The 25,888-nt window shown below is 57.2% G+C and overlaps 2 protein-coding genes across 9 annotated transcripts; one reads left to right on the top strand and one right to left on the bottom strand.

The window, feature by feature from the left end:
* The first annotated feature begins 601 nt into the window (after window positions 1-601).
* On the top strand, window positions 602-5,625 carry DLK2 (delta like non-canonical Notch ligand 2). 4 transcript variants are annotated; one of them, XM_036124022.2, is made up of 6 exons: window positions 602-723; window positions 1,914-2,044; window positions 2,313-2,376; window positions 3,426-3,556; window positions 4,018-4,162; window positions 4,887-5,625. In XM_036124022.2, exons 1-6 carry the CDS (start codon window positions 635-637, stop codon window positions 5,620-5,622), a joined length of 1,296 nt encoding a protein of 431 aa, XP_035979915.2. In that variant the 5' UTR covers window positions 602-634; the 3' UTR covers window positions 5,623-5,625. The 4 variants fall into 4 exon arrangements, with proteins under 4 accessions (XP_035979915.2, XP_035979917.2, XP_035979916.2 ...); XM_036124024.2 differs by lacking the exon at window positions 602-723 and adding an exon at window positions 763-855; XM_036124023.2 differs by lacking the exon at window positions 602-723 and adding an exon at window positions 1,175-1,414.
* Window positions 5,626-5,733: 108 nt separating this feature from the next.
* Window positions 5,734-25,252, bottom strand: ABCC10 (ATP binding cassette subfamily C member 10). 5 transcript variants are annotated; one of them, XM_036124018.2, is made up of 22 exons: window positions 25,110-25,252; window positions 24,572-24,743; window positions 21,328-22,546; window positions 19,589-19,816; window positions 18,823-18,979; window positions 18,440-18,549; window positions 17,080-17,159; window positions 16,263-16,434; window positions 15,019-15,117; window positions 14,225-14,414; window positions 13,377-13,454; window positions 13,046-13,240; window positions 12,454-12,607; window positions 12,086-12,275; window positions 9,871-10,214; window positions 9,411-9,580; window positions 8,757-8,917; window positions 8,192-8,445; window positions 7,068-7,213; window positions 6,872-6,969; window positions 6,523-6,635; window positions 5,734-6,223 (listed from the first exon to the last, which is right to left on the bottom strand). In XM_036124018.2, exons 2-22 carry the CDS (start codon window positions 24,730-24,732, stop codon window positions 6,070-6,072), a joined length of 4,473 nt encoding a protein of 1,490 aa, XP_035979911.2. In that variant the 5' UTR covers window positions 24,733-24,743; window positions 25,110-25,252; the 3' UTR covers window positions 5,734-6,069. The 5 variants fall into 5 exon arrangements, 3 of the variants coding, with proteins under 3 accessions (XP_035979911.2, XP_035979912.2, XP_077911426.1); XM_036124019.2 differs by lacking the exon at window positions 25,110-25,252 and adding an exon at window positions 24,992-25,093; XM_078055300.1 differs by lacking the exon at window positions 13,377-13,454.
* Window positions 25,253-25,888: the final 636 nt, after the last annotated feature.

The raw sequence follows: 25,888 nt of genomic DNA on the forward strand, positions 1-25,888 counted from the left end.
AATGATGAGAGCCACGGCGTCACTCAAATTCAGAAAGCTCTTCAGAAAAGAGGTGATCAGAGTTTCGGGGAAGTTGGCGAAGAGGTGGGGTGGGTGTGGCCGTTACGTCCAACGGCGGCTGCAAGAAAAATTAGTCCGCCCTTGTGTGTGTTGGTGGCGGCTGTAGGCAGCTGCTCTGCATGGGCCAGGGACCCCTCCTTCCAATGTTTTGAAATTAAAGATAGGGAACTCTTGATCTGAAGGACTAGAAGATGGGCAGTGGCATTCCTGCCCTCTGCCCTCTTGCCCTACGAGAACAAGAAATTGTTTCCTGTCCTTGTCTTGCACGGGTGTCTCTGAGCCATTAACCTGGAGGAGTAGTCCTGTCCCACTCCCCTCCCCCCTCCCCCCAAACTCTCTCAGTCTGAGCTCTGGGTTTGGGCAATTGACCATTAGCCTGAGACCAGGAACGGATGTGATCAGGGTACAGAAGTGGGAACCTGGGAGGTACATCTACAGAGTCGGGGGCGTTCCCAGTCCAGGGAGGTTTCCCAGTAGTGGTCGCAGAAAGGAATGGGGTGGAAAAGACAGTCTTTTGACAGAGCGAGGGATGGGGCGGGGGGAGGCGGTGCCCCAGGCTGATCCTTAGATAGGCATGGGTCGATCCTGGAAGGCTGTGGATGGCAATGAAGAGAGAAAGAAGAGGAGGGCGTGGAGGAGGAGAGGAGCACACAGACGAAGCAGGTGATGTAGGATGTACAAACGGAGGAGGCGTGGGCTGGTGACAGGAGGAGGGCCTGGAGCCGCAAGGGTGCCCTGAGCGTGGTTGAGATATAAAAGAGAAGCGTAATGGGAAGCTGACTGGCGAGAGCAGAGGTGGGGCACAGGATGAGGGGCGCGGGTCAGGATAGCAGGGATGCAAGATGGGAGAATAACGGCTGTGCACATTTGGCCGGCACTTGGCAGTCGGCTCCCTTTTAGATTCCCCTAATTTCCTCCTTTCGTTGAAGAAAGCGAGGGTCGGAGGGGTTAGGTGGCAGCGGAGGGTGGGGGCCCCAGGGGGCGCCGGGGCGCGGGGGGAACAGGCGAGCGCAGGGGCGAGGTGGGAGCCTTGCGTCGCCGGGGTAGGGGGGGAGGGCGCCGGACGCGGGCGGGTGGGGGGCGGGCCGGCGGCAGCTCCGGGAGGGGGAGGCGGGCTCCGCCGGCACACGCCGCCCCTGGCAGGCGGCCTGAGCGCGCGCGAGGAGCCGCCGCCGCAGCCGCCGCTCGGGGTCGCCTTGAGCCCCAGATTCCCGAGCGCTCCGCTCGCATGGCAGCCGACTCGGCGCCGGTCCCCGCGGCCCGTTAGGGGCGGCCCCGCGCCCCGGCCCCTCGGCGGAGCCCGTCGGATCCGGCCCCGCTCTGCGTCCCGGGGCGCGCTGCCTCCCAGCCCGAGGTGAGGACCGCGAGGGCTGGGGCGCGCGGGGCTAGGGGCGCTCTGGGGATTCCAGGCCGCGGCGACCGAGATGGGAAGGGGACGTGGGAGCATGTCCGGGAGGGTGGGGTGGGGGTGGGGGAGTCGAGGTTGGAGGCGGAGACTGCTCGCTGCCGGGAACCGGCCCCCGCGTCCCCTCCGTGCCCAAGGCCGCCTCTCGGCGCTGTCCCCATTCCCGCGGAGTCCTCCGTGCGGACTGCGTTCCCAGTCGGGGCCCCTCCAGCGCCTGGACCTCGTTCGGCGCTGCCCATCCTTCGCCTCCTTCCCACAGAGCCCGCTCCGGGGCTCCTGTCTCCAGTCCCCTCGCCTGCTCAGCCTTCCCCGCCTCCGCCCTCCCGCTGCCCCCACCTCCTTCTTCTGTCCGGACGCCCCTCTTCCCCCTCGGCTCCTGTCACTCGGAACCGGAATCCGTGCCACCATCTCCGGGTCCGGCCGCCTCCCAGCCTGTGCCGTCCCACAGGTGTCCGCACGTCCGGCCGTCCATCCGTCCGTCCCTCCTGGGGCCGGCGCTGACCATGCCCAGCGGCTGCCGCTGTCTGCATCTTGTGTGCCTGTTGTGCATCCTGGGGGCACCCGTTCAGCCTGCCCGAGGTGAGCGCGCCCCCGGGCTCAGGTCGCGGCCCTGCCCGGCCATCCTTCGCTAGCGCGTTGACCTCTGCCGGCCAGAGACGGCACTGCAGCCGCTCGACCCGCGGGGTTGACCAGACCCAAGGAGTCCCCTTGCAATGCGGAGTCTCTGTTCTGCCCTAGCCCGGAGCCGAGCCCAGCCAATGACTGAGACCCCGCATCCTCCGAGCCCCGCGTCTCAGGGAGCCGAACCCTGACCCGGGCTCACCCCTCCCACGTCAATCTCTTGCAGCGGATGACTGCAGCTCCCACTGTGACCTGGCCCACGGCTGCTGTGCGCCGGACGGCTCCTGCAGGTATCTCTCTCTCTCTCTCTCTCTCTCTCTCTCTCTCTCTCTCTCTCTCTCTCTTTCTCTCTCTCTCGTGCTCCCAAACCCTTTGCTGCCCATTTCCCAGCAGGTCCACACCCACAACCAGGTCAAGCCCCAGGGCAGAGTGTCTAGGGGCTGAAGGCCCTGCGGTTCGCTCCCCATTCCCTCATGGCCACAGGGCAGACTGGCTAGCTTCTGCCCGGCCCCCAGTTCCCCTCTGCTTTGCCTCTCTTTTGCTTCTTCTTGCTTATGCCTCCCCACTCCCAACTCCTTTACTCTCCCAAGGCTGATCCAGGAATTCTGAAACGTTCCTCCTCAAGATACCAGGAGAAAGACCTGAAGCTTGAGAGAGTTTGGAGATTGGGGACCATGAGGAAAGGGGGAGATAAAAATATAAAGAGAATGGGTTTAGCCTGAGAAAGAAAGGCTGCGGGAGGGTTGCTGGGGAGACGCACTTACAAAAGAGGATCTTTCTTGATGAATTTGAGTAATTGACTCATGGGGTGGGGGTTGGGCAAATTCTGGAGCAGGAAAAAAGTGTGTCTGGACATTAAGGAAAGGAGCTGTCAGGGCAAGGTGCTGGAGGGGCCGGCTGTGTTTGGGACACTGAAATAGTTTAGGTCTTTGTCCTGGAATTAGGATGGGAAGAGGGTCCTTATGACCTTTCAAGGTCACTCTTTTTAAACTGGTTCTGAGCACCTCAGACATGCCAGGAATGGTACTGGGGTTATTTACAAATGTCATCTTAATTTCTTCCTCAACCCAGCCCAACCCAAACCATTACAGATGAAAACACTGAGGCCCGGAAAGGTTAGACAAAGCGCAGAACCGGGACTTGAATGCTGGTATCTGAGGGTCTGATTCCATGTGTACATCCTATGACCTTGTACAACCCTATACCTACCTGGAGTAGGCCTGCTTTCCCTTAGGGGGTTCTCAGATGTCCTTCTGTTTTCTAGAAGCTCTGGTCTTGCCTCCTCCACTTCCTCAGATCCTCCTCCCCAGAGCCCCGCCCCTGTGCTTCTCCCCATCAGGTGTGACCCAGGCTGGGAAGGGCTGCACTGTGAGCGCTGTGTAAGAATGCCTGGCTGCCAGCACGGGACCTGCCACCAGCCCTGGCAGTGCATCTGTCATACTGGCTGGGCGGGCAAGTTCTGTGACAAAGGTAGGGGAGCAGAGAGGGTTGCTGTTGGGCTGGGGCCCCGTGTGTCTTGGGAGAACATCCATCCGTATTTATCAAGCACCTAATGTGCCTGGCTTACACCCCCCAATACGTGGTATTTTATCCTTTTAGACTTCATGCCTGTTACCTTAGTTGGTCCTCAACCTAATCCGGTGAGGTGGGCAAGGCAGCTGCCAAAAACGTACTCCTTTTACAGCTGTGGAAACTGAGACCCACAGACGAGATACAACCTGCCCAATAACTTTGAGGCCGACTGACAGTGCCAGGGCCAGGAGCCTCCTGACTCCAATTCAGTGTTGTTGGTTTCCCCCACTCCACCATACACGCTCTGGGTGGGTCTGTAGTACGGGTGATGCCCACAGAGCCGTGGGCGGGGCCTGGGGGCCAGGTCTGGGTGCCAGGTGTGAGGGACTCTCCTCGAGCCTTCTCCGTCTCCTCTGCAGATGAGCACATCTGTACTACGCAGACCCCCTGTCGGAATGGAGGCCAGTGCGTCTATGATGGCGGCGGCAAGTACCACTGTGTGTGCCCACCAGGCTTCCACGGGCGTGACTGCGAGCGCAAGGCTGGACCCTGTGAGCAGGCAGGGTGAGTACTGGCCCGTGGGTGGGTGGGAGGGAGGTTACGGGAGAAGCTGGTGGCAGGAGAGAGAGGGAGTGTAGAGAGGGCGGTGGTGAAGAACTAGGTCTGAGGGTCAGAAGTCCCTCACGGGAGTACCCGATGACAAAACCCCAGCCTGCCAAAGTGTCCCTAGTTCAGGGTTTCTCAACTTTTTGGGTATCATTTGAAGCATTTCTCCAACAACAAAGATCTGTAAGAGCTGGAGGGGTACCGCATCAATGTGTGATTGCTCTGGGTGGGAAGGTGGGTGTGGGGAGGCTGAGCACCTAGGATTCCCCTCGTCCCCTCGGGAAAGCCGGCTTGAAGCTCCTAGAGACCGTCCACACAGCACCTTTCTGCCTCACTGTGAATTAGGAAACGGGGCTGGCAGGGCTGGACTTGTCCTTGTTTCAGCCTCAGGCTTGAGAGGCTTCGAGGAGAATAATAGCACACTTGCCTTTGAGCCCTGCCTTTGGGGCAGGCCCCGTGCTAACTGCCTGACATTGGACTATCTCATTTAACCCTCACAATTTGGGAAGCCAGGGGACCATTCTTATTCTCATTTTTAAAACAAGGCGTTCAAGGCTCAGAGAGAGGAGCTCACGGCGACAAAGCCAGAAAGGGGTAGAAGGGCGGCAGTGGTCAGGATGCCGACCTGGGCTACCCTGAAGGTGCGAGCTGGCCTCAATGACCTCCTTCGCCCCCACTGCAGCTCCCCGTGCCGGAATGGCGGGCAGTGCCAGGACGACCAGGGCTTTGCCCTCAACTTCACCTGCCGCTGTTTGGCGGGCTTCGTGGGTGCCCGCTGCGAGGTCAATGTCGACGACTGTCTGATGCGGCCTTGTGCCAATGGCGCCACCTGCCTGGATGGCATAAACCGCTTCTCTTGCCTCTGCCCTGAGGGCTTTGCTGGACGCTTCTGCACCATCAACCTGGATGACTGTGCCAGCCGTCCTTGCCAGAGAGGGGCCCGCTGTCGGGACCGTGTCCACGACTTTGACTGTCTCTGCCCCAGTGGCTACGGTGGCAAGACTTGTGAGCTCATCTTACCGGTCCCAGACGCCGCCACCACAGTGGACATCCCCCCGGGGCCCACCCCGGCTATGGTGGTACCTGCCACAGGGCCTGCCCCCCACAGCGTGGGGGCGGGTCTGCTGCGCATCTCAGTGAAGGAGGTGGTGCGGAGGCAAGAGGTGGGGCTAGGTGCGTCCAGCCTGGTGGCCGTGGTGGTGTTTGGGGCCCTCACTGCCGCCCTGGTCCTGTCCACCATGTTGCTGACCCTGAGGGCCTGGCGCCGGGGCGTCTGCCCCCCTGGACCCTGTTGCTGCCCTGCCCCACACTATGCCCCGGCACGCCAAGACCAGGAATGTCAGGTTAGCATGCTGCCGGCAGGGCTCCCCCTGTCGCCCGACCTGCCCCTGGAGCCTGGGAAGACCACAGCACTGTGATGGAGGTGGGGGCTTTCCGGCCCCCACCTTCACCTCCTCAGCTTCTCGGACTGGAGTAGGCCTTTTTCTGCCGCCCCATTCCTGGGGTACACACACAGAGGGACCTCAGCCTCACACCAGAAATATTATTTTTTTAATACATAGAATGTAAGATGGAAATTTTATCCAATAAAACTATGAAAGTGCACCTGCCTGGAGTCCCAGCTGCGAGAGGGCCAGAGCGGAGGCCTGGTTCTGGAGAAGCCTCAGGACTCTGCCCCTCCACCGCCCCAAGAGAACATGGTTTCCGAAGAAGAACCCAGGGTACCCTCTTCCCCTCTGGGGAGTGAGGGAGAGGTAGAGCCACAAAGGAGAATGTAAACCAGCAGCCGGCACCCCTGCGCCTGCTCAGGAGTGGCTAAGACAGAGGGGAGACCCGGTAGGACACGGGGGTCGGGCTCAGGAGCCTCAGCGAGAGGAGTGGGATCCCTGCTGGCAGCTCTGCAGCAGCTGCTGGAACAGTGAGTGGGGCTGGCTGCGGAGCGCGGCGGGGGAGTCCAGCTCCACGACCCTCCCTGCTTGCAGCACCAGCACCCGGTCAGAGTTCAGGATCGTGTTGAGCCTGTGTGAGAGAGCGCAGTCAGTGCAGGGGGATGGAGGGCAAGGCCCTGAACAAGAAAGCTGACCTGCTCTTCCCTCTTCTCCCCCTGGACAGCACAGGGCTGCCCCACAGGCTTTAGCCCCTGGCTCTGTGCTGGGGAAGACTGCAGATACCCGCAGACCTGGAGAACAAGGAGCTGAGATTCATCGGGGGTTGGAATCTCTAGAGCCCTGACCCGTGGGGTCCCTGAAAGGAAGGGAGGCTCTGGGTTCATGTCACCATAGCCCCTGATGAGATTCTCCCTCTGGACGCTTGCACACCTGTGGGCAATGGTCAGCACCGTCTTGTTGGCAAAACGTTTGCAGACGGTCTGCTGGAGCAGCTGGTCTGTCTTCTGGTCCACGCTCGCCGTGGCCTCATCGATACACAGGATCTGGAACACGTGGAGAGGGTTGGGGAGGGGAGGGAGGAAGAGGGTTAGCCCTGACTCCTACCCAAGCACCAGCCCCCACCTCCTGGCCCGGCCCAGCCAGCCTACAACTCCCCACCTCCAGCTCTAAAAGGAAAACTAACTTAGTCCCCCGAAACCTCTCCCCAACCCACTTCTTCACCCTGACTATCCCCTGCCTCCTTCCTGGCCCTCTTGCATGTCCCTTCCTATTGCCTTACCTTGGCATCTGTGAGGAGAGCTCTAGCCAGACACAGCAGCTGCCTCTGCCCCAGGGATAAGCTCCGGCCCCCCTCGCTCAGCTCACTGTCCAGACCACCTGCAAGGAACAGCGTCCTCACTCCCGGGGTCCCAGCCCTCTCCCCGATCCCTTCCTGTTCCCTCTTGCCACCCTGCAGGGTAGGGCCTACTACTCACCCATGGACATAATCACGTCACTCAGGTGACACTGCTCCAGGGCCTGCCACAGGGCCCCGTCCTCATGTAAGCCCCGGGGATCCAGGTTTTCCCGAACAGTCCCACTGAACAAAAAGGGTTCCTGGGGGATGACAGCCAGCTGGGATCTGGGAGGGGGGAAGGAGGGGACAGGAAATGGGGTCTAGAATGGAGATGTGGCCACTTCTGTTCCGAGCTCAGGTTTTTAGCAGGCATTTCCAGGAAAAGCTTGGGGGTAAGACCTGAACAAACCACCCCCCCCACTCCCCAGTTGGTCAGCCATGTATCTAGAACTGTGCCAGTGCTACAAGAAATATCAAAGACACCAAAGGCCTCGACTCTATCCTCAAAGAGCTTACATCTCACTGAGGTACAGAACACTGAGGTACAAAACAGGAGGGGGCTAAACTGTGTGGGCCCAACTCCAGCAGCTGCTTGGGCAGCAGTGGGCAAGGAATGACCAGGGCACGAGTGGGGAGGGGACATGTCAAGGTCAGAGGCGGGCCTGGAATTGGGTCCTGAGGAGCTATATGGTTGGGCTATAAGGTAAGGCCACCACAGGTAAGAAGGTAAGGCAGGAAGAGCAGGGCCGGGGCTCGGCATCAGCCATGGGCTTTAGGACAGAGCTGCCCCACCTCGTGCATGTCACGGGACTCAGCAAAAATGATACTAGGTAAACCTGGAGGTGGGGGTGGGGAGATGATTAGGCCCAGAAGAGGCTACCTGTGGCCCGGGGCAACCGGCCCAGGTCTCAAGCTGTCCCAAGCACGGCCTGCTGAGCCTCAGGGCTAAGGACATCAGTATGGGGCTCTGCCCCTGGAAGACTCTGGTTCAGGAGGCAGTGACTGGCAGTCTCGAGCGGAGGTTGTGCGCTGGGAAGTATAAGGCAAAGCTGGGAAGGTGGGCCTGGGTCAGACTGCAGACCTTGAGACCACAGCTATGAGTCTGGACCTGGGCACTAGGAGCTTGCTGTCCTCACCTGCTTGTCCTGTCCTCCGTCCTGCCCCGGATTGGCCCTGGCCGCCCTGAGCTGATAGAAAGCCTTCCTAGCTGGACCTTCCTCCAAGGGCCAGCAGTCTGGTTCCCCTCCTCTCCCTCCCCCAGACCTGAGTTCAGACAGCTCCAGCTGGCTGGTGTCCACACCGTCCAGCAGCACTCGCCCCGAACTGGGTTCCAGCAGCCGGAAGAGCACCAACAACAGGGAAGACTTGCCAGAGCCAGTGCGGCCCACGATGCCCAGCTTCTCTCCGGGCTGCACACGGAAGGTCACCCCATCCAGGGCGTTCGGCAGCCCTGGCCGGTACACCAGCACCACATCCTGGAACTCCACACTCCCCTGGGTCAGCCAGCCGACGCCCAGCTGGTGGGGTCCGTGGGGGGGAGAGAGAGGGAGATGGGTGAGCAGGGGGAGGGGTGATGGGGAATGGAAAAGGGGGAGAAGAAGGAGAAAGGGTTGGCGCAAGAGGAAAAGGCACGTGTAGCAGAGGTGGGGCCCTCTTGACGGACACAGAGATGAGGGACACCGTGAAGAGGGTGGGATCACACGGTGACATGAGAGGAGCTGAGAAAGATAGTGAGGAGCAAAAGGAAAGGAACTAGGGGAGGCGGGGACTGTCAGGAGGGTCCTCTGGGGTTCTGGTGCCCCAGTCCGGGGTGGGGGTGCAGGCCTACCCGTGGCAGCTGGCCCTGGGGCTCTTGGGGCAGGTCACAGGAGTACTCCTCCAGCCGCTCGACGCTTACCAGCATGGTTTCTGTCTGTGTGAAGCTGCTCACCAGGCCCGAGAGCAGGCCCGTCAGGGACAGGGCATAGGACAGTGACAGGCCCACCAGTCCTAGGGGAGAGAAGCACAAGCCGCTAGGGGATGCCTGGACACTGGGATGCATGTGGGCGCACGGGTGGAGCAGAACGGGAGAATTCCAAGCTGCGGACTGCGGGCATGTAAAGGAAGCCAGCAGAGAAGCAGGAAGACGCCTGGACCCAGAAGGGGACCACAGGAGGTGAGCCACAAGGGAGGGCAGTGGGCCTGGAGAGGCTTCGAGGGAAGGCAGTGGAAGATGGGCCAGGCAGAGTGCCGGGGATGGGGCGGAGCAGGGGAGGGATGAAGATCGGAAGACCTGTTCTAGTCCCAGAGCCCCCACACCTGGCAAGTCTCTCCCCGGGACTCAGTTTCCTCAACTCTAAAATGGAGGCGATGACCATCACAACACATCCTCACAGGACCCCTGGGTGGGAGGTGAAATGTTGCGTGGAGAGTGCAGGGAGAGGTCTGGGGCGGGGGGGCTGACATGCTTCTGTGGTGAGAGTGAGGCTCCCCGGGGTGGCACCTGGGTCGGCGAGGCCCTGCTGGTGCTGCACCAGGGCAATGGCCGCGATGGCGCTGACCACCGTGGCCCCCATGAGCTGCAGCCGGATGTCCAGCCACTGCATGGTGGCGCTGGCGGCAAACTGGCACCTCTGGTTTAGCTCCAGCAGTCTCTGGTTCTCATCCTCAAACCTGCGAGAGGCCAGGAGGGGGGTGAGGCCGCTCCATCGCTGCGCGGACCCACCCAGACTCCTTCCCCGCAGACGCGTCTCTCTAGGAGCTGATCTACCCCCCGCGGCTGTACAGAGGGGCCCAGAGGGGCCAGTGTTCTGCCTGGTCTCCCCTATCCCGTTTCTCTGTGCCCTTCCTCTGTCCCTCGGGCACGCATCCACCCCTCCGTTCTCGGGAGCCCTGGGGCCCGGCCCCCCCGTGCCCTTCCTCCCCCCTGCCCCGGCTGCGGCGGGCAGGCAGACGTCACACACCTGCAGGCCGCCCCCGAGGCCCGGAGCACGGGGAGGCCAGCCAGGGTGTCGGCCAGGTGGCTGTAGAGTGGCGACAGGGTGAGGCTGCCGAGGCGCCGCAGCTCCCGCGAGGAGGCCCTGTAGCGGCGCTGCACCGCGTAGTAGGAGACGCTCAGGGGCGGCAGCAGCAGCAGCAGCCAGGGCAGCCCGGCGCCCAGCACGGCCAGGAGCCCCAGCAGGCCGGCGGCGTTGGCCAGCAAGATGTTGAGCATGAAGGGCAGGCTGTCGTCCGCACAGGCCACGTCTGAGGAGAAGCGGTTGAGGATGCGGCCGGTGGGTGTGGAGGTGAAGAAAGTCACTGGCGCCTGGGGGGAGCGGGGTGTGGTTGGGCAAGGGCTGGGCCTGGGGACAGCCCGGGGGGGGGGGGGGGGGGGAGGCGTGGGGGGAGAGGCCCAAAGTAGAGAACAGGAGAGGAGGAAAGTGTCCCCAGAGGTTGGGGGCAGAGAGGAGGGGCTGGGGGCGCTAGAAAGGGAGACTATCCCAGGGCGGGAAAGATGGAGACTCTCCCATCCGTCTGGCCAGTGGTGACCCTGAGAGGCCATGCTGGCCACTCCTCTACCTCTGTGCTAGACAGGCCTACTCCCCTTTCCAGGGCAGGGAGCCAGTCTCTCTCCAGAAGAAGGGGACTTGAGGCCAGTGAGTGGGATTTAGTTGGAGGTCAGGAGGATCATTCCGATTGCCCATGGCCGGACAGCAGTCTCAGTCAGTATGATCTCATGGCTAAGCACTGGGGCTCTGGAATCAGACTGCCCCTCGGATTCTAGCCCTGCCACCTACTGGATGGGAGACCCCAGGCAAGGAGCTTCATCTCTTAAAGGCCCCTGTTCCTCATCTCCACAACAGGGATAACAACACAACTGCAGCTCCCAGGCTGCTGGCAGGATTGAGAGCCACATATACAGCAAGCCGGTGCTTAGCACAGTCTGCCTGGCCCAGAGTTCAGGGCTCAGCAGCCACCAGCTGTTTAGATTGTTCCTCGGAGGGACCGTCTCAGAGAGAGCCAGTCTCCTTCCTCACCTTCTCCATCCCCCAGCTCTCCGCCTGTACTTGGGGAATAATCCTCTTAGGGCAGGGGACGAGGGCAAAGGACTTTTGGAAGCACCTCCTAATGCCAATTTATAAGAACTGAATTCCTTCACAGCCTGAAGAGGCCCTGGTCCTGGAGGAAAGGCGGAACAGTGGGCAGCTTGCTCCCTGACAGGCAACGGGAAGGTTCCCAGCCTGGCTCTCCACAGAACTAGCCTTGCCCAGGTCACTTACACTCTCAGAGCCTCAGTTTCCTTATTTGTAAAATGGGGATAACAGTACCTACCTCACAGGGTTATTATGAGGCCCTGATAAGATAACGGGCAAGAGGGGCCCCTGGCCGGCTCAGTTGGTGGAGCACAGCTGATACTCTTGATCTTAGGGTTGTGAGTTCAAGCCCCACACTGGGTGTAGAGATTACTTAAAAAATAAAAATTAAAAAAAAAAAGATAATGGACAAGAAAGGGCTTTATAATAATAACATCATTAACAATAATTGCTAATTGAGTATTTAGTGTGTGCCCGGCACTATCCTAAGTACTTTCCATGTACTAATTAATTTAATCCTCATAATAAGTCTATGGGGTCAGCAACAGACTAGACATGCACATGGCAACAGGGATGGATCTTAGAAACAGCGCCAAATAAAAATTGTAAGAAATGAATAAAAACACCGGCACACAAAACATAGGCGTTTTGCAAAAACAAACAAACAAACAAACAAACCCAAACACATACTAAACACATACTAAACACACTTAGAATGGTTGCTTATCAAGGAAAGGAGGGGAAAAGGAAATAGGGTACGCAGATAAAAGGGAATGGATAAATAAAATTAAAAAGGGATCTTGCATGATCTAAGGGGTGTCCTGTGTCCCGTGAGTAAGAGGTGAGTAATTCAGGCCAGAACAGAAGTGACCCTGAGCAAGCTTCTCTTCTCCCCATTTTACAGATGAGAACGCTACAGGCTTAAGGAGCTGGGTTTGAACCCAGGCAGCCGCTCCGCTCTCGGCCTCTCCAGGTCTCAAGCTGCCAAGTGCTGCACCCACCTGGGAGGGCTGTCTTCTCCTGAGGGCTAGGAGGTAGGATGGGGGCCCCGATGGGGCTCAGGTGCTGGGAGGGCTCCCCCATGCCCCCCCCATCCCCTCACCATAAGGACTCGACACAGCAGGCGGCGATGCAGGGTGGCGGCCGCTTGGAGGGTGCCCGCCGCAAAGAGCACTGCCCGGAGAAGCGTGCACAGGGAGTTGATCCCAGCAATGGTCGCGTAGACGGTGAGGTAGAAACGGATGTCTGAGGAGCCATTGGGGGCGGCTCTCGGCAGTGGGAACACTGAGGTGCTGGGGGGTGAGGAGGGGGCTGTGGATAACCAAAAGTAGGGCCCCTCGGGGGTCCCTTCCCCTCCCCCACACCACCTCTCCCCACCAGAAGACAGACCCCTGGAACCCCAGCCCCCCCCAATCCCTGCCTGGCAACCCCTCCGAGGGCACCAGGCCTGCTCAAGCCCCAGCCACTCACTAGAGGCTTCCGGGGGAGAAGAGGAGCAGCTGGGCAGAGAGGAGCCCTGTGGATCCCGGGCTGGTGGGGGCTGGCGCCTCCTGGGAGCTATTCTTGTCGGCCTTCAGCTGGGAGATCCAATGGGAGAGCCACCAGTCAGCAGCGTTCCTTGTGGCTGGGTGGGGATGGGGAGGGAAAAGCTGTGAGAGAGACTACTCATCCCTTTGTTCCATTCCAACAGCCCCTTCCTCTGTCCTTGACTCTGGCGACTCGTCTTCTTCACCCGCCCTGGCCCTCCCCACCTTGCCACTCTCCCATGTCCTCCCATGCCCCTAGTGTGCACTTCTTTCCTGGGCCCATCACCCTTTAGCTCTGAGGAGCGCATGATCTGGAATTTGCAGAGTGGGAGCTAGCTGTGGGGGCCGATCGGAAGATGGCTACAGAGCGCACCCCTTGGGTCCCTGGGACTCTCAGAATTGGCGGCTTGCCTCTCGTCCCAGCTGCTGCCCATGCCTGGGGAGGCTCAGGGCTTTGTGGCGATCAGTACAAGGCGATGGCTGTGACAGGGACCTAGGGCTGCGGTGGGATGAGGGGCTCGGGGGTTCACTCCTACCTTGCATGAGGAGCAACGAGAGGAGGATGGCTAGGGCCAGGCCCCGGCCCACGGCCCTCCAGTATGCTCGGTACACGTGCAAGGCCACAGCACCCTCCTTCTTGCTTTCCTCCTGCAGCAGGCGGCCACGCGCGTTCTCGTCCCCTCCCAGCCCCTCCTTTGTTTTCTCCAGGTCCCCAGCTGACGGCACTGTGGCTGTGAGGATGCGAGGGGAGGGCAGGGCTCTGATTAAGTTTGCGGGACGACAGCTCAGGGTTTCAGACACACAGGAAAACGTATCTCTACGGTGTGGTGGTGAAGGGCAAGCCCTTTCCTCAGCCCTGAGCCATACCTGAGTCAGCCTCTTGTCCATCCTCAGCCCAGGCTTTGGGGACAGCCTGGACCAATGGCAAGATCTCAGAGGGAGGCCCTGGAAGGTAGCAGGGAGATCATCGGGAGCCTGTCCTGGGTATATACTATATACTCTGCCTTTCTCATTGAGTGTGCCAATCCACCTCCCATTCTCTTTGGACCCCTTCCCTGACCCTCCCTAGCAGGGCCCTGCCCCAGACCCCCAGACTCTGAGCAGGACCCTCAAGTCCATCCCTCTGTGTCTGCAGTCCAACCAGCTCAGACAGAACACGTTCACCCCATAAGGAGAGTCACAGCCACCCAAGAGCACTCTGTCCAGAGTCACCTCTTGTTACTGCAGAGCTTTCTCCTCATGCTTCACGACATTTCTAACGCTCTGGTGGAGGCTCATTTCCTCCTGTTTCTCTCCCAGCGAACTTGCAGAGAGTTATGTCCCTCTGCATATTAATCCATCAGCAGTGGGCTTTTTGTTTATTTTTGTTTGAATTTTTAATAAAAAGACTGTTCTAAACTTGACTGCTGTCTCTTCTCTAAGGACGGACATCACTGTTCCCGGAGACCCTGGGCCTCTGTGTTCCCAAAGCACCCAGTCACACAGCCCAAGTCCCAGATCCCCTGGCATTTCACCAGTGTGCTCTTTTCTCTCCTCTCTGTGGCCTCACACCTATTCTTTGGAGGCAGGACAGGGTCTCCCGTGAGACAGGGGGAGAACAGGGCCCAAGCCACACATGAAAGGGGTGGCAGAGTCTACCTCTGACAATTGAGAGTCACACCTGGGCAGACAGCCCCCTCCCTGGGCTGGGCTCCCACCCTGGCGGCCCCCCTTACCGGCCCGAACAAGGCGCCCGGCCTCCATCAGCAGCACCACATCCGCCTTCGCCAGGTACTCGATCCGGTGAGTGCAGAGCAGCCTGGTGGTGTGGCTCAGCACTCCCAGGATGCACCTGTGCAGCAGGTGGTTGGCCACGTCGGCGTCCACAGCAGCCAGAGGGTCGTCCAGGAGATAGAGCTCCTTTTCCTAGGAAGAGGTGGGGACACCATGGGCACCAAGTCCCGGGTCCTCTGGTCAGAACCCAGACCTCTCCTAGGACACGATCTTGAGGCAGAGAAGACAGTTGAGAGGAACTCTGGGGGCCACCCCTAGAGCAGTAGAGAAGCAGGGGAGACTTGAGGGTGAACTTCCCTCCAGTCAAGCAAGGCCAGTGCTCAGCTTTACTGGGTCCCAGTGTTTCAAGCCACATATGTTTTTTTTTGTTTTTTAAAGATTTTATTTATTTATTTGAGAGAGAGAATGAGATAGAGAGAGCACATGAGAGGGGAAAGGGTCAGAGGGAGAAGCAGACTCCCCAATGAGCAGGGAGCCCGATGCGGGACTCAATCCCAGGACTCCAGGATCATGACCTGAGCCGAAGGCAGTTGCTTAACCAACTGAGCCACCCAGGTGCCCTCAAGTCACATATGTTTTTTATAGGGTGTTTAATTCTGCCTCCAATCTGCAAAAGGGAGATGGGATGCCCAAGGGACCAACACCTCAGGAACGTGAAGGGGGGAGGGAAAGAAACCAGATGCTGAGGAAAACATCCCTCCCTCCAAGACTGCAGACTCCCCCATTTTTAATTTACCTGGTAGACAGCACGAGCAAGGGCAATCCGGGCCCGCTGTCCCCCGCTGAGGGTCACACCCTTCTCCCCCACCTCTGTCTGGTCGCCAGCAGGCAGGATCTGATAGGACAGGCCCCCCCAGCATTGGTCAGTGGTCTTCCCAATACCTTCTACTCCATCCCTTTGCAGGGAAGAGGTGGAGGGGGTCAAGAGAGCCAGGGAGCTTGAGGAGAATGGACTTGAATTTGGGGTGAGCGAGCCACAGGGGATAATGTATAATTCCAACAGTCCAATCCCCACGACAACCTTATGAAGTTGGTATTATTTCTCTTTCACAGATGAGACCAAAGTTCCGAGTGACTCCCTTGGCCCAGGTTGTTCCACAGCTAGTAAGCTGGCAGGACGTGTAGATTCTTAGCCACCCTGACACACTCACTACCCTGCCCTTCTAAAGGCGACGATGAAGGTGGGCAAATCCAATGCGAAAGCTTTCATAGGTCTTTATACAAGGACTGTACCCCAAGCCTTCGTGTGGCCTCAGGAGTGGTCTCCTTAGTTCAGGGGGACCCACACCAGCGGAAGCACCTCTGGTCTACCAGACTGTGAGTCCCCCTGAGGGAAAAGCTTGGTAATTCACCTCTTTTCTTAGTGCCTAGATCCGCTCCCAGTACCTGACAGGCATTTGAGAAATGCTTGCTATATAAACAAATGATACATGGGTATAGGGTACCCCATAGTCAAAGTAAGGCCCTCTTTTCCGGGGAAGTCCCACATTTACTTGGACAGGGCAGTGGTGAGGACAGTCCTACAGGGGACATGGGGATTGAGTGGGGAAGCCATGAGTAAGATCTGAAATCTCACCCCCCTAAATTTAGTACTCTGGACGTAGGGGATCTAATGGACTTGCCTAGAGTAACTTTGACTCTGAAGCCTCTCCAGTGGGAGGTGGGGGAGAGCCTCTTGAATCAGAACCACTAGCCCAACCTACTTAGAGCTAAAGCCTCCGAGGGAACCCTAGCCTAGAGGCCTCAGAGTTCCCCTAGCTGCTGCGTGGAACACCCCATCACCACCATCCCTCTGGGTCCTCCTCGGAAAGGGGAACCACGCACTGGACACTCTGGGAGGGCCAAGCCTGACGACAGCCAGTCTTAGGTTGATGGTGCCTGAGCAGAAGCAACCCCTTCCCAGGGAAGCGAGTCTCTGACTTGAGGTGTCAGGGGCACGGGGAAGCAGGCAGCCAGGAGGCCTCAGGGCCAGGTACTCACGCAGAGGTCATCACCGAGGGCGCAGGCCTCCAGCACTTCCTTGTACAGCTGGGCATCAAATGTCTTCCCAAAGAGAATGTTGTCTCGGATGGTAGCAAACTGGATCCAGGGTTCCTGGGTGGCCAGGCCAAAGCCTTTGGACAGCCCCCACACTGCCACCCGCCCACGCAGCCTGCAGAGAGCCAGGCCAGCAGCATGTGGGGGCCAGCTCCCAACGGGGTCCCTCCATAACCAGCCCCTGGCCTCCCAGAAGCCTCTCCAGACTGCTGTCTTCGATGTCAGGTCCCCCTTCATGTCACATGGGTCTCTGGATGGGCAGCCACTGGGGTTGAGGGGTCCTAACGAGGCTGGAGGCTCATTCTGGACTGGGAAGGGAAGAAATTGCTCTTTGGCTATGGGCAAGTGCCTGTCAGATCTGGATGTGTTCAGAAGCTCAGAGGAGAGCATGGCCGCCACCCCGCACTCATTCATCCTCACTGTAAAGAAGGTCCTCCTTCATCCCTCTGCTCCTCCCTGGATCCCTCCCTGCATAACCACATTTTCTGAAAGAGGAGCTTTTGCGGGATGTTTCCATTTATTTCTTTACTCGCTATTATAGCACTCACAGCCCTCTGGTGTGAGGATTATGATAACTCACTTTCTTGACTGCCTTCCCCTTTCCAGACTGAAAACTCTCCCAAGAAAGGGACAAGGTCTTGTTCATCTCTGACCCTTGACATCCCTGGACCCTAAAACGGCGTCCACCACATGGTAGGGGATAGGCAAGTGTTTGCTGAAGGTCAAAGCTGAGGACAGGGGGGCCCTAGAGGTTACTCACCTGTGGAGCTCCCCAGCAATGGCGGCCAGCAGCGAGCTCTTCCCACAGCCCACCTTCCCCACGATACCCACCAAGGCACCCTGCAAGGAAGCCAGACAGTAACATCAGGTCTCCCTCCTGAGGCCCTGGGCTGCCAATCCTTCCACAGAAGCTTCTCTCTGGGCCCCAGTTAGCCTGTAAGGAAAGAATTCTCCAGCCCACAAACTGAGCTGTACCTCACTGAGTGACACCATGTAGGACACAGGGAAGTACAGTGCTTTTCTAGAAACAGGTGGGGTTCTCAGAAGCTCTGTCTGTGATGCCCCCAGTCTGTCAGCCAGGATTGACCCATCTCCAAGGGGCACCAGACCAAGCTGAGACCCTCCCCTGGGAATCCTCCCTCTTTCTGGCGGTAGCCTGTAAGTGGGAGGGCTCTCTGCAGTCACAGCTTCTGCTCAGCGGAGAGCAGGTCCGCTGAAAGAGAAGTATGAGGCAGATACAGAGAAGAGCAGACAGAAAGAGAGCTCTTTGAGCTGCGTCCTGATTCTGGGCTGCTGCTGAGATCCAGCTGCATGCATGCCTTTGAATTCTGCAATTCATCTCTATTTCCTTATTATAAATTCTTGTTTGCTTAAGCTAGCTCCAGTGGGTTTCTATGACTTATATCCAAAAAAGCCCCAACTGACAACATTAGTAAAATTCCTTTGAAAAATTCCAGCCTTGTCTTGCCTGAACTAAGAAGAAAAACAAAATATACAGCCCATGCCAGAAATGGGAGCCAAATGTGGTAGAGACGAGAGAACGCTGAGTTGAGCTGTGGGGCAAAGGGTTGGACAGGGGTCAGGGGAGAGGGAAAACTCAGGCCTGGGGTAAACACTGTCCTGCCAGGAATATTTTTCACGTGTTTCTTTGACGATGTATGATGTATGCGGTGGTGTGAATCACAGGGTGTGATCCCTTTTCAGCATGCTAAATAGAGGATTATCTACCCCGTTTGCAAAATCCTTCTCAGAAGAGGCTGCTGGGCCTTTCCCCTGGTCCCCAGCCTGGGGCAGATGCTGAATAAGCTCTGGGGTCTGTTCTGAACTTGCTGGCCTCGGAGGGGACAATGGAGAGACAGACGCACTTGTTGGCCTGGACGACGTGGATACAGTGGTCTAAAGACCAGGGAGAGAGTAGACGACTCTGAGAACACTGTGCTAAATGGGATGACGTCCAGAGAGGAGCGCACAACCTGCTCACCAGAGCCCCTCCAGTCTTTCTCTCGGTACTTCGAGATGCAGGCCATCTAGCTATGATGGGCCCTGGGCGTGTTTATCTGTCACTGAGTCTGTAGCTCTCATTCACCTGGGGACTGCCCGAGGTGGTCTAACCAACAAACCTTCTTCACTTCGAGGTGACTGATGAAGGTCTCCTGGCTGCTCCCGACCGGGTCCCAGGAGAACAGGGCTTCATGCAGCTCCAACACTGTAGATGGATCTGTGGGGGGATCTGAAGAGGGAAAAAGCCACTTGACGTGGGCTTCTCAGGCACAACCTCCCTACTTGGGGAGGGTAAACCAGGAGCGTGTCCTTGGCTTGCCTGTCCTGTATCTACCGGCCCAGGGCTAAGTCAGCCTTTGTCCTGGTCTGAGGATTCTCCCCCACTTGCTCTGCCTGGATGCTGGGGCCTCTGGCTCTTCTCGCCAGCACCTGTGTACAGCACCCTAGGGGCTACAGCTCCCTCCTCACCTGTGCCGGGCTCTTCCCTCTAGCTCCCCATTACCTGGGCTATAGTAGACTTGGGGGCTGTGGTTGGGAAGGTCAAGGAAACGCTGGATCCGGTCCAAGGACACTTTGGCCTCCAGGAGGCCATTAATCACCCAAGGGAAGTTGTTGAGGGGAAGAATGAGCATGCGCACCAGTGCCAATGCCGTGAACACCTAAGTAGGGCAGAAGGGGGATGAAGCATCACCTGAAGCCCAGGAGCTATCTGAAGGCCTATTCTATGAGTGGCCCTGGGGACAGGGGAGTGGAGGGAAGAATGGGGCAGCAGCAGAACTGAGGGGTTGGCAGGAAAATCCTTGGGTTAGAGATGGCAAAGGGAGCCACCTCAGAACCCTAGAAATTCCAGATGTTCCTCCAGAGATCCAGGTTGCCCCTCGATAAGCACACAGTCCGGGCGCATTCTGAGATTTCTGAAGTACAACCATCATCTGGTCCTGGCCAGAGCCAGCACTGGATCATGGATTTTTTTCCCCAAGGTCATCGAAATGAGGGTAAGGGGACCTAACATGGAGCCTGGGGCTAAAGTCGAGGAGGAAGGAAGAGAGGGAAAAAAGGAATTCCTTCACAGAGGAAAGGGTTGTATATCCGAGGCCCCAGAAATTTCAGAGAATTCCGCCTGGGTTGGGAAAGGTTAAGGCAGCCAGAGATCCTCCTTCCCAGCAGCCCCGAGGGCCTGAGCCCCCCTCCCGACTCCACTGCATTCCCCTTGCTGCTGCCTCTCCCCACACTTTCCTACAGCCATCTCCTCCTCTCCTGGCCCTCACCTTGGTGGCCGTGAGCTGGTGCCCCATGAGGACATAGGTGATGAAGATGACAATGGAGATGACAACTGGCAGGGCGGCCCACAGGTACACATAGGCTGCATCCAGGTATTTGATGACCCAGAGTCGCCCCAGTTCGCGAGCTCGGCAGGCTTCTACTCGGGCCCCCAGCGCCTGCTCCCACCCGAAGAACTTGATGACCCGAATGCCATTCAGCAGCTCTGTTATGAGCTAGGGTTGGAGACAAGAGAGCAGTGTGAAGTGGAGACCCTGCTACTGTGTGTCCATTCTCTGAGCGCCCAGATATTCTGTACTTCCCTAGCCCCCTCCCTTCTTCATCTCAGCCCTTTCCGGAAATCCTGCCCTCAAATCCCTTTCAGCCCTGAGTTGCTTCTCCTGCCAGTCTTTTACTTCTCCTCCATGTGTGCTCCTGAGCGGGGACCAAGTCAGAGCTGGAATCCCCCCCACCTTCTTAGGAGAGGAAGTGGTAAAAATACAGGAGGGTTACCACACTGGGGTAAAATCATTCCTTCCGTGAGATGAGGGACTAAGGACTCTTTCCCAAAGCCAGAAGCAAAGGGCTTCGGGAGCTAGTCGCCAGCCTGGCCCATGGCTTGGGTGGGATGGGAACTATTCCTGTAGGAGCACACAGGTGTAGGAGGCCCACACCACAGCCCAGGCTCAGACGAGTCCAGGCAAGATGGGCAAGGGCTAGAGGAACTCCTTGCATCCCCACATTCACACATCCCCAGCCCGCAAGCCAGCGAGGCACCGGGACCCTAGTCTGTAGCTGTCGTGGGTAGGGGAAAAGGGCCCGGGCCATAACCAACTACGAGGGACCTGTTAGCACTCTGAGCTAGCCCCGTAAGAGGCTGACAACTATGCTGTGTGGATCGCCAGGCCTGCCATCCCCCAGTCACTGCAGAACCCAGAACGGACTCAGCCAGACCCTCAACACCTACAGCTGGCCCAGGCAGACTGACCTACTCCCTTCCCCACAGCCCATCCCTTAGAGGTAGCTGGGGTTCTCCTAGGCCTCTCCACATGTGGCTATGAGATGGTCTCTGCCCTAGACGAAGAGGTAGAAGACTCGTTTCCGGGCACTAATACTAAAAGCCCATTTGGTCCCAGACAGGCTGCTTCCTACCTCCTAGGGCTGCCGCTTAGGGCTGCGTGAGCTAATACTATAGTATTACAAATAGGCCACTCTATTTAGTGCTTACTTTGTGCTGGCCCCATACCCAGAGTTACCTCATACCATCCTCACGACAACCCTATGAAGCAAGCTATTATTACAGTCATTTCCCCAGATGAGGAGACAGAGGCCCAAAGAGGTTAAGCGACTTGTCTGAGGTAATTAAACTAGTAGGTGGAAGAGTTGGGATATGAACCCATGTCTTTCGGGCGCCTGGGTGGCTCAGTCGTTAAGCGTCTGCCTTCGGCTCAGGTCATGGTCCCAGGGTCCTGGGATCGAGCCCCGCATCGGGCTCCCTGCTCAGCGGGAGGCCTGCTTCTCCCTCTCCCACTCCCCCTGCTTGTGTTCCCTCTCTCGCTGTGTCTCTCTCTGTCAAATAAATAAATAAAATCTTAAAAAAAAAAAAATGAACCCATGTCTTTCTCCAGTCTGAGCTCTTAACTTCTAGATCATGCTCACACCCTCGGGCACTGGGCATGGGAGGACCTAGGGACCAGGATGCTGGGTGGGGTCTCCGGATTGCTGAGGGACCCTAAGCAGCCCTCACCTTCACCCGCGCATCCTTGTGCTGTAGCATCTCCCGGTTGCTGGCCATGATGCGGGTGGCAATAACTTTGTTGACAGGGACCAGCAGCAGTGCCAGGATCAGACCACCCACGAAGGCCACACCCACCTGCTGGTGCAGCAGGTAGAGGGTGATGGCCAGCTGCAGGGGCAGGCCCCAGGCTTCATGGAAGCTCCCAGCAAAGTTGAGCAGCCGCTCAGAGTCAGTGCCCAGTAGATTCAGGGCCTCCCCGGCAGGAGGGCGTCTGGGCCCCAGCTGTAAAGCCTTTCGGTACAGAATATTCAGCACAGTCCCCCGTGCCTGAAGCGTCACCTTCCGTATCTCATACCCATACTGATTCTGCAGCACAGCGCCCAGTACGGCCCCACCAGCTAGCCCCAGGGCATAGAGCAGTCCATTGCTCAGCGGCTCCTGCCCCTCCTCCAGGAAGCCCACCAGGAGGGAAAGCAGCAAGGGCCCCGAGAATCCCAGCATGGTCCCCACCAGCTTCAGTAGTCCAAGCGCCAGGTAGTGCCGGCCAAAGGCCTTATACAGGGCCCTCCACAGCCGGGCCCCTTCCTGCCAGTGCTCCTGGAAGGCACGAGCCAGGTAGATTGGGTGCAGCCTGCGTGGGAGGCGGCAAGTGTCCTGGGGCTGCCGGAGCTCTCCACGGGCCCCTCGGGCCAGCAAGGGTGCCAGCCAGGCATAGGAAAAGCGTGACAGCCAACTCTCCCCATCTTCAGCTACCTCAGGCTCCTGTCCCTGAGACAGGAGGGGCTCCGGGGCCCAGGGCTCCCGGGGCCCCCCGGGGACTGCCCAGCCCAGTCCATAGGCGAAGAGCGCAGCCAGCTGCAGGATGAGAAGGCACAGGCGGGACAGCGGTCCTGGGAGAAGCGGGGGCAGAAGTGTGCCTCGCTGGCAGTGCCACAGCAGGGTCAAAACCAGGGCTGGGGCCGGCAGGAAGGCAGCCAGAGCCACGGCCAGCGGTCCCCGGGAGTGGCCGCGGGCGGGATGAGCCAGTGCCCACAAGGCCAGGCAGTGGCTGGTCCAGGCCACCGCCGCCACCCCCCCTGCCAGCACTTCTAGCCCTACGGGCCCTGGGCCTGCCCCAGGTGGCAAAGTGACTGGAAGGAGGTCTAGCAATGGAAGGACGGAGAGCAGGAAGGAGGCTGTGAGTCGGAGGCGCCAGCCGGGACCGCAGTGCAGGATGTAACCTGGATTCCTAGGGACAAGGGGGCAAAAGAAAAGGAGGCACATAACGGCTGACTGAGGGCCAGACACACCTCTAATAACTCACTTACCTCGAGGTAATCAGCTCCTTTTCCTGCCTTTATACCTTATTTCTATCCCATTTTACCCTGAAATGCAGGGCTTTTCCTCCAGGAAGTCTTCCTGGCACAACCTAATCTGTTTTCCAATCTACCCATACCATTTCTGATCATTCTTTTGCCACAGAAACTAACAATTTTTAGTTAAGGATGTCTGGAATGTGAAGACTAACTAGAAAAAAAAAATCCTAAGTTTTCATACAGATAACGACCAAGAAATGAGTATTCATTTTTATGAAAGTATCTACCTAAAATAACCCTTAAATTCACCCAAGGCACTATTAGATGAATAGAAACTTGACTTATATATGGCTTCTACACTCTAATACAATAGCCTAAATTTTATGAAGCCTCAAAATATTCTACTCTCTTTCCAACGGTTGTAGAAGGTGGTATAGATCATATTTGTGACTCCATTTGCTGAACAAAAACCTCTTTTTAGTTTTGTCTCTATCTTCTTGGCATGCAAAAAACGTTTTCAGTCAACAAAAGGGTGACCTGTCTACTTTAAAAATCAAGTACAGGATAATACACCTGCAGCAGTAAATATTAGAATGCCTTGAAGGTTTACATAATGAGAAGACTAACTCTATTGTTCCCTTTGTTGGCAGGGCTGGGGTACTGAAAAAGTTTAATCCTAAATTAGAATGCTTTGGATTTCCTCTAAAAAATCCAGTTAATCACAGTAATGTGGAGCGGTTTATACTGGGATAAAAGCTAACCTTTAAGAATCCTATTTCCTAAGATGTGGGGACAAAACATTGGGCCCTTGGAGGCCCCAAGTTGGCCATCAACCAGTCTTCTTATGCCCCTGGGTAAGGTTTCCTTCCCTCTCGCATTTCATTTTCCTTATCAGTACAGTGAGCAGTGAGGAGTCTGGACCCAGAGCCTTCTCAGGTCCTTTCTTGTCTGAGATTCTGGATCTCTCTAACCATTTTCAGCAATGTACAAAAAGTCTGACAAGTGAAGTGCAAAAACCGCAATTTCTATTGATTATATGATGGTCTTTCTTGCCTGCTCCTTAGACTGTGGGTTCCCAGAAGCACTGTGTCTATTTTTAATAGATACTCCTCTGAGCAGGCTTTGGATGTCTATGCTAACTGATTAACCCTCCCTAGACTTCTGCCTCATTCTATGTAAAAGGCAAATCAGGATTCCCCCCAGACCAAGCAGATCCCAAGCTTCTCCTCCTCAAGGAAGGGATTCATCAGCCCCCTGATTCATCTTGGATAGGGACACATTCCGTCTATCAGACTAGGGACTCCAAAAGGCAGAGACTAGACTTCTCTCCTGCCTTGTCAGTAGCCAGAGTGAATAACTTCAGACGTATCTAGCCATACAGAAAATAAATACAAAATCAAGGTGAGTTTGATACTTGCACGGTAGAGCCCCAAACCTAGGAAGATTAAGGTTTTGGTTTTGCTCTTCTCTTTTACCTACTGCTTCCTTTCCAGCAGGGTACATACACTTCTCTTAGTCTAGGGAACACGGAGTTTTCATGGATGGAAGTGGTGAGAAACTGGTCCTACAACTACAACAGAAGCTATCCTTTCTGGCTAAAAACATTGTTCACCCAATTTTGCCTCCAATCATGACAGTTGTGTTTGGGTATCTGAAAATCTACAGACCTGATGCTTTCTATCACGCATCGGGCCTTTAAAAATGTACCAGGCACTGCGCTATATGCTTTAATGCATTATCTGATTTAAACCTCCCAACAATGCTATGAGGCTCAGAGAAGACAGGTAACTCGACCCAAAACGGCTACGCTGCTGCAAGGTGCTAATGCGCAGATTTTATTTTATTTTTGCCCCACTCCATAGACCTCACTATTCTGGTTACACTACCGCGGAAATGTGGGTTTCGGCTGAGGTCCGCAGGCACACATGGACAGATGTCTTGCACCTGCTTCTACCCACCTCGGAGTGCCCCAGTGGCAGGCACTGAGCACGGCGAGGAGCGCATGGGGCAGGGCGCTGAGCACCAGCTGGGTGAAGCAGTGGCCCGTGGTGTCCCCCTCCCACACCGGCAGCGGCTGCAACACACTGGTCTCGCACAGCTGGGCCAGGAACCGCTCCATGGAGGCTTCACCTGAGAGGACAGCCGAGGGTGGAGGGAGGAAAGGGTCCTCCCAGAGAGGGAGGAATCCGTGTTCCCAACTGCGAGGTCCAGGTAGGGAGCCGGCACCCGGTGGGACGGAGTGGGGACGCAGACCAGGAAGCGGGGCTGGTGTAGGCGGGCCCTGACAGCCGAGTCTCCCCGCCTCCAACCCCGCCCCCCGAACCGGCACCTCCCCTCGCTTGGGCCCCGGGGCCAGACCCCGCCCATTCTCGCGTTACCTCTAAGGGAAGTGGTTTGGCTTCTCGGAGCTGGCCGATTTCTGGGCTGGTCACCTACCCGGCCTCGCTTCTCCCCCTCCCGCTGTGTTTCCGTCCCCAGAGATCCGGAACGTCTTACCTGAAGGAGCTGCTTGCCACCGGATCCCAAGATCCCGAGCACTGGCTGGTGAATGCAGAAGAGCCTGCTGCTGGGTTAGGGTGCTAGCCAGGCTCGCCTGGCACCCCCTATAGGCGGGATGACCTCTGAGGCACCGTTCGCCCCGCCCCTCCGCCGGGCTTCTGCGCGCCTGCGCACTTCTCTGCCAAGGTCTCAAAGAGCCGGCGCGCTGCTGCTGGCGCTTCCTTGTGTTTCAGCGGGTTTATGCTATACCTTATTTGCATAGGAACAGATGTCAGCTCTAGTGCCACGTCATTTATACACGCTCAGGTAGAGTACTCGCTCCCATCTGTCTACTGTTAACTAGCAGGCACGTGCATTGCACTAATTCTTAAAGCTTACCGAACTGAGAAGCCAGACGTGCGTGCTACACGGACGGATAATGCCACTTGGGGACACTTAGGCCATGTCCTTCTTTACTCCAAGGCTTCATGGCTTTGGGGAAGTTACCTGACCTCTTTGAACTTCAGGGGTTTTTTTTGTCCGTGCAAAGTGGGCAATACCAATACCAAGATACTGATGAGAGAGTTGAATAAAATGTTTAGGGCAAGTGCCTTGCTGAGAGTAGTCCCACAATAAAATACATTTTAGAAAAGCAGTGGGAAGAACATAAACTTTGTAGTTAGATGGACCTGGCTTTAAATCCTGACTCCACCAATATTTAGCAGTGTGATCTTTGGCAAGTGGCTTCTTCATACTAGTTTTATTATCCGTTTATTGGACATGGTATTGGTACCTTA

Source organism: Halichoerus grypus, chromosome 9 (genome assembly GCF_964656455.1).
Source record: "Halichoerus grypus chromosome 9, mHalGry1.hap1.1, whole genome shotgun sequence".
Taxonomy (NCBI): Eukaryota; Metazoa; Chordata; class Mammalia; order Carnivora; family Phocidae; genus Halichoerus; species Halichoerus grypus.